The 6666-nt window shown below is 56.1% G+C and overlaps 1 protein-coding gene across 1 annotated transcript in view; it reads right to left on the minus strand.

Moving 5' to 3' along the window:
- Positions 1 to 6666, minus strand: part of CIMAP2 (ciliary microtubule associated protein 2) — a 32654-nt gene that overhangs the window by 16364 nt on the left and 9624 nt on the right. The window contains 4 exon segments of the mRNA XM_006146108.2: positions 1 to 47; positions 5000 to 5122; positions 5321 to 5485; positions 5980 to 6067. The exon segment at positions 1 to 47 is cut by the window's left edge and continues 22 nt beyond it. Of these exon segments, the coding sequence (XP_006146170.2) occupies positions 1 to 47; positions 5000 to 5122; positions 5321 to 5485; positions 5980 to 6067 (423 nt within the window).

Raw genomic sequence — 6666 nt, forward strand, 5'->3', positions numbered from 1 at the left:
TAGGGGTTGCCCTTTTCTCCGTAATTCCCAGGGCCTGGGTAGTAGTTCTGTGCATGATGGGAACATTAAGGCCATCAGTCCTACTCCACATGCTGAGTGAGTCCCAGAAAGAGATGCCTGGGGTGTCCAGCCCCGAGAGGGGACGGACTAACGGGGTGCTGTGTGCTACCTGCCCCTAACACACCGGCCCCTGCGAGCCGCCTCCGCTGTTCACACCTTCACCGCCAGGGCTCTGCGGCCCGTCCAAGTACCTCTCACTGCTTCCCCCACTTCCCACACTTGGGCCAATGCGGGCTCCCTGCTGCCACCCGCACATGCTGTCTGTCCCACGCACTCCTGGCCCTTGCTTGCATGTGCCGTGACCACCACCCCGATGCCCTTCCTGCCCTCTCTGCCTTGGGAAATCCTGCTGATCCTGCAAAGTCAGCTCAAATGTCACCTCCCCTGGAATGGAGCCCCCCTTCTGCTGCCACCTGGATGGTCGCCTGCTTTGCCAGCCTGGGCAGTCCATCCTCCACACCTCCCACCTGGCGCACCTCAGCCCTCTACCTCCTCTTCTGGCTTTCTCACTGCACTGGGAACAGCGGCGTGGGATGGAAGGACTTGGGGGCCTGGGTTCAGATCCAGACTCTGCTGCCTCCTAGCCGAGTGCCCTCGGGCCTTCCTGGTAATGGGATAGTAGTAATACCCTCCAGGGTAATGGCGAAGTCAAATAATGTCGGTAAAGCCCCCAATTCCTATGTCAGGGTGTGTGGCTGACTGTCTTAGGGCGCAGAAGGAGAGATGGCTGGAATGAAACCTGGGGTTTTCAGGGTCAGATGTGTGGTTTCTGTGGGTGAAGGAGAAAGTTGCCCAGCAGGATAGGCAGGGGCAGAATCCTTGCCTAGAGACCTGGCAGGATAGTTACTGCTGCGCTGCACCTTTTAGCCACGTGGGGTCGCTGCCGCTCCACGGATGGCTCGGCCCTGCCCACTTGGTCCTGTAACCTGGCGCTGCAGAAGTCAGGCTGCGCTGAAGGAGCAGGACCTCTGCTGGGAGGTCAGGCCACTGCGGGCCTCTGCTGTGTTCACTCCCAGACGAAAAGGACAACGTACAGCCCCCTGCCAGAGCCAAGGGCTCCCAGGTGTTCTGCAAAACCCCGCAAGAGCAGGAAGCGAGGTCCCTAACTCATGTGGTAGGTATTTCACAAGCTTTCACATCTAGGCTCTGCAGCAATCTGCTGACACCAACTCAGCACCATCTACAATTAACAGAGGGGGAAACAGTCTCAGCAAGGCGAACCGAGTGTCCAAGGTCCCATCTTCAGAAAGGGGCACTGTGAGGGGCTTCACAACCTCATGACCCATGTTCGTTCATTCTTCCTTCCTTTCTTTCTTTTCTTTCTTTCTTAGAGAGGTTTTTGCTATAGGGCACATGAGCTTGCCAGAGAGACAGAGAGCAATAGAGACAGAAAGCAAGAAATCATCCCCCGAGGTATGGCCACACCACAATCCCTTCTCCATTCTCCTCTTGGGACTTTGGGCATGCATGCGCATGCACCCGGTGTGAATTTAAACCGCTGAGTCTGGGACTCGAATCATGGTCAACTACGTAGGAGTCCAGTGATGTAACCATTATGCCACCTGCTGGGCCCACAACCCACATTCTTTCTGAGCCTCTGCAGTTTGCCAGGCACTGGGAGGAGTGGGCAGTGAACACAGCAAGCCCCGGGAGACCTCAGACAGGAGGGTCAAAACCAAGGGTGAAACTCCCCTGCTCTGGCAGTTCATGGATGGCACCAACCCCAGTGCTGGGCACTTCATCAGTGTCATTTTGTCCCTTCCTAAGACCTGCAGGTTCAGAGGTTAGTACTACACTTGGGTCAATGGGAAAGCCATTGATTTTACTAGAATGTTCTGTTGTCAGAGCCTTTGGGATTCAGGCATGAATGATCATTTTGAAGTGGTGGGGGGGGAATGTGAGAATTGAGGCTCGCTCACTTGTAAGACTTTTAAAAGCTGGATCTTGGGGTCAGTCTGTGGTCTGGTGGTCTACAGAATTTGATTCCACATGGGGAACTGCATGGTTCAAGTCCCAGATCTGGGGGCTTGAGAAATATGCTGAACATGTGTGCAGGCATACCTGAAACCCCCAAAAGAGAAGGGGTTGTGGGTATGACCATTCCCCTGGATGGGGGAGGTGCTTTCTCCCTCCTTCCCCTCTATCTCTCTAGCTCTCTGACAAGCACATGCACCCTCTGACAAATTAAAAACAACAAAAACTGGACCTCGAAGAATAAGAAGGATCCCCAAAGATGGATAAGGGGGAGGAGGGAAGATCCCACAGGCAAAGCTCGATGCCCTGGTGCTAGGGGCTGAGAACACAGAAAGGAGACAGTGTCAGACGTGTCCCCCATTTCACTGCCATCGCTGGGGCTGAGCTCTGACATTCAGCCCTGTCCTCCACAGACTCACGGAATAAATCCGTAAGCCAGGGGAGCCTAAGGACAAAGTGCAGTGCTTATAGGTGGGACATCTTGAGTTCCAATCCTGCCTCTGCCATGCGGTAGTTCTGTGACCTTGGGTGGCTGGTCACTTCACCTCTCTGCACTCCAAATTTCCCATCTGCAGAGTGGACATCAAGGCAGTGCCTACTTCAGAGGTTCGCTGTGAGGATCAACAGGACATGGCGAGAGCTGTGTTAAGTCAGCTGTTATTACTGTAGATTTGACAGTAAGGCCTCCAAGCCTCCCTCTCCCTCTGTTGTAGTTACAGCTTCTGCACACCTGAAAATGCATCTGCTAGACCCCTGAACTAACAGGGACTCATTTCCAGCCTTTCGAGAAGGTTTCGGAGGGGTGAGGTGTGGGAAAAAAAGCCCTTCAGGTCGGACATTCCATTCCACCTTTGAGTCCCAGCTGGTCCTCTTTCCAGCTGTGTGGTCTGGGCAGGTTGTTTACCCTCTCTGAGCCTCTACGGCTTCATCTGGAGTGGTTGCAAAGAATTAGAATGTTCTGGGACACCTGGTACTTAGTAGACATGCGTGCACTTATTTAGTCGAAAAAGACTTGCTGTGTGTCTTGTGCCGGGTACCTCTCGGACCTCAGAATGCTGCAGGAATGAGCCAGGCAGACATACACCGTCCTGGGCTGCTGTCCGGTAGGGAGACACGACACACACAGCCACAGGGACTCCTAGGCAGGGAGCCGTCACCTAGCAGGGCTCGGGAAGGCCTCTGGAAGCTGAGAGCTGCGAGATGAAGAGTACCCCAGTGAAGCGGCTGCTGAGGGAGGAAAGGCATTCCCTCAACAGGGACAGTGGGAGCAAAAGCCAACTTGAAAAAGCACAGCTGGTGGGGCCAGCAGGTAGCATAGTGGTTACATCACTGGATCCCACATGGATGATTGTGGTTCGAATCCTGGACCTGGTAGCTTGAAACTCACACAAGGTGCATGTGCATGTGTGTCCAAGATCCCGGGAGAATGGAGAAGGGATTGTAGCATGGCCATCTCCCCAGAGGGTGATCTCTCACTTTCCTTCTCACTGTCTCTGTCTCTCTCTCCCTCTCTCACCCCCTGACAAGCACATGTATCCTAAGGCAAAAACGTCTTTTAAAAAAAAGGAAAAAAAAAAAAAAACATGGCTGGGCCAGCTGGTGTCATGGTGGTTAAGGCAGCTGGGCCCCACATGGCCACCTGCATGGTTCAAGTTCTGGACCAGGCAGGTTGAAAAACTCGCCAGGTGCATGTATATCATGCTCAAAATCCTGAGGAGAGATGGAGGAAAAGGGACTGCAGTGTCACCATCCCCCATGAGGGGGGCTTTCTTATTTCTCTCTCTCTTTCTCTCTTCCTCTGGAGAGTGCATGCACCCTCTAGAAATAAAAGAACATGGTTGAGGATCTGGAGGACAGCAGAGTGGGCGATGTGGCAGATCATGGTTAAGGGGTGAGGGGGGCACCAGGCAAGCTGCAGCCTGTCTCCCTCTCGGGGAGGGACTCCTGGCTTCCTCCTCGTGCCCATGCCTCACTCCACATCCTCCCCACAGCACACAGGGCGATCTACTGCCTGCCCCGCAGCACGCCCGCCCCACACACACTATCGCTCCCCACCTGGACGCCTGCGGGCACCTCCTAGCCCTCCTGACCCGCAGAAGCAGGGCGTGCCTCTACAAATGTAAACCAAGCCCAGCACTGTCCTTCCCTGGCACTTGGAATAAAACCCAAAGGCCTCAGGAGCTGTAAGGTCCTCAAGCCCCGGCCATTCACTGCTCTGCCCTCCTGGCCACCCTCGCCCGCTCTGGTCACTTCTCGCCCACTTCCCTCCAGCCACACAGGCTTCCTGCAGGCTGGCCTAGTTCTGGTTCTATGAACATGTTCCGCCCCCCAGGGCCTTAGTCTTTGCTGTTTCCACTGCCGAGAATGGTCTATGGCAGATATTGCAAGACTCTGTTGCTCACAACCTTTTGGTTTTTGCTCAAATGCCACCTCCTCCCAGAGGTCTTCTTGGACTGCTCTCTCTACATGGCACCACTTTCACTCCAGCCATTCCCCGTCTCGTTCGCACACCTAGCCCCAATTATTATATATAGTTCCTTCTTTGTACTGTTGTTTCTGCCACGAAGATGTCACTTTATGAAAGCAGGGACCTTGTCTTTGTCATTGTTGGATCCCCAAGGATCCAAGACAGTACAAGACACTTGGCAGCTGCTTAATCTTTATTTCCTGGCTGGCTGGCTAGGTATATGGAGAGATGCATTTGCTGAGCAATTAACGTGTCCCAGGCTGTCTGCTGGGGACCCAGAGATGAGCCAGACCCACCCCTGCAGGAATATATGACAACCAGTGGGCTCAGAGCTGCGGCGCTGGGAAGCAGAGGAGCGGTGGGCCCAGAGGAGGGCCTAACCAAGCCTGGGAAGGAGACCGTACAAGTTTGGACTCCAGTTGCAGGCTCTGTGGGCAGACCAGGCCGTGCAGACCACAGAGGGTGGGAGGGAGCCTACCCCTGGATGAGAACGCCTACCCCGATGAGTCCTCGGAAGCGAGCCTCCCCGGAGCTGAGCAGCCCCCGGCTGCTGCACGGTTTTTCCTGTAGCTCTTCTAGGAAGTCTTTGAAGTTGTAGGATCCGGGCCCCAACTTTTGCTCCTGCTCTGACAGAAGGGAGAAAACTTGAAACTTGGGAATGTCCACACAGCAGGAGCCCAGAAATGTCAATATTCCTTATAGGACACACTCTGGACCTGGGGGGACCTGGGAGGACCCTGAAGGTCCCCCTGGAGGCAGCTACACGGAGACAGGGAGTCCTGCTCAGAGGTGGGAGGGGCGTGGCCCCCGAGCCCTCACCTGCAGCCGCTTCTCCTTCATGATGGTCTGGTACTGGAAGTGGGGGAACTGGGTCAGCAGGGTGGCTTCCTGGGACCTGGCCCAGCCTGTGCCCGCCTCCTTCTTCAGCTTCTTCTTGCTGAAGCAGGTCTCCTTGGAGCTGTAGGTCCCAGGTCCTATGTGGGACTGAGTCAGAGCATCGTCAGAGCCGTGCCAGCCACACACACCCAGTCCACCACAGAGCAAATCCTTACCAGGCCGCCAGCCTGGCCCAGGCATCGGGACCGAGCAGTCCCCCTGCAGCTTCCACTCCAGCCCTGAGGCTGGCACCGGAGGGCTTGGCATTCAAGATACATTCATGACACACTCCGTTAGCCTGCAGCTCGCCGGGGCAGGAGCTGGGAATGGGACCTGGGGCTCCGCAGCCAGACACAGGCGGAGTTCACGGGCCTGCATAGGCCAAACGCGTCAGAGGCTCTAGCAGGGGGCCATGGGCATAGAGATGTCCGAGGCATGCCCTTCACACAGCTCAGCTCAGCCCGCTTGGAGGGGAGGAGTCAGGGAAGAGGCAGGGGGCCATGGGCATAGAGATGTCCGAGGCACGCCCTTCACACAGCTCAGCTTGGCCCGCTGAGTGGGCACCTCGGAGGGGAGGAGTCAGGGAAGAGGTGTGAACTGACCACGTCCACAGAGTAGTGCCTGGAGTACGGGGCCTCAGTGAAGGTGCTGAACTTCTTCTGGTCGGGATAAATAGCAGAGACGTCGAACCTGGAGGGGGAAGGAGGCCCTGTGAGAGCCCATCCTGGTGCCCAGCCCTGGCTCGGGCAGTTCTAGGGTTTTCCTCAGGGCAAGGGACTTGAGCTGGCCCAGGGAGGGTGGCAGCAGGGCTGCAGTGGCTGTGAAGGTTCCAGGGTTCCTCCTACCGCTCCCTCCCCAGCTCCGTGGTCCCGGGAGATTACAGCCTCAGACCTGGCAGACTGTGCCATCCAGGTCTGAGCAAGGGCACTCTGTGATGTCCCCACAGGGCCGGTTCACCGAATGGGCATTCTCAGGAAGTGTCCCTGCGGCTAAGGGACCTGTAACCGCATGTGTGTTTATTACCCGCCCACCTCCCCTACAGTACAGACTCCTGCTCCAGCCACAGATCCTAGAACCCTGCCTGGCACACAGCAGGTGATATGCGGGTAGAAAGGAAAATGACACAGGGCGGATGTTCTGCCCCGACTGCATAGCGGAGTGACCTAACCCTGGCCCATAGTAGGTGCTCCCAAAATGGTTTTATAGAATGTACAAGGATGGCGAAAGCCCTGGGCAGAGTAGAGCAACCGGTATGTCTGGAGGGACAGGACCCAGCCCCACCGCCCCCA

Source organism: Tupaia chinensis, unplaced genomic scaffold, assembly GCF_000334495.1.
Source record: "Tupaia chinensis unplaced genomic scaffold, TupChi_1.0 Scaffold000165_2, whole genome shotgun sequence".
Taxonomy (NCBI): Eukaryota; Metazoa; Chordata; class Mammalia; order Scandentia; family Tupaiidae; genus Tupaia; species Tupaia belangeri.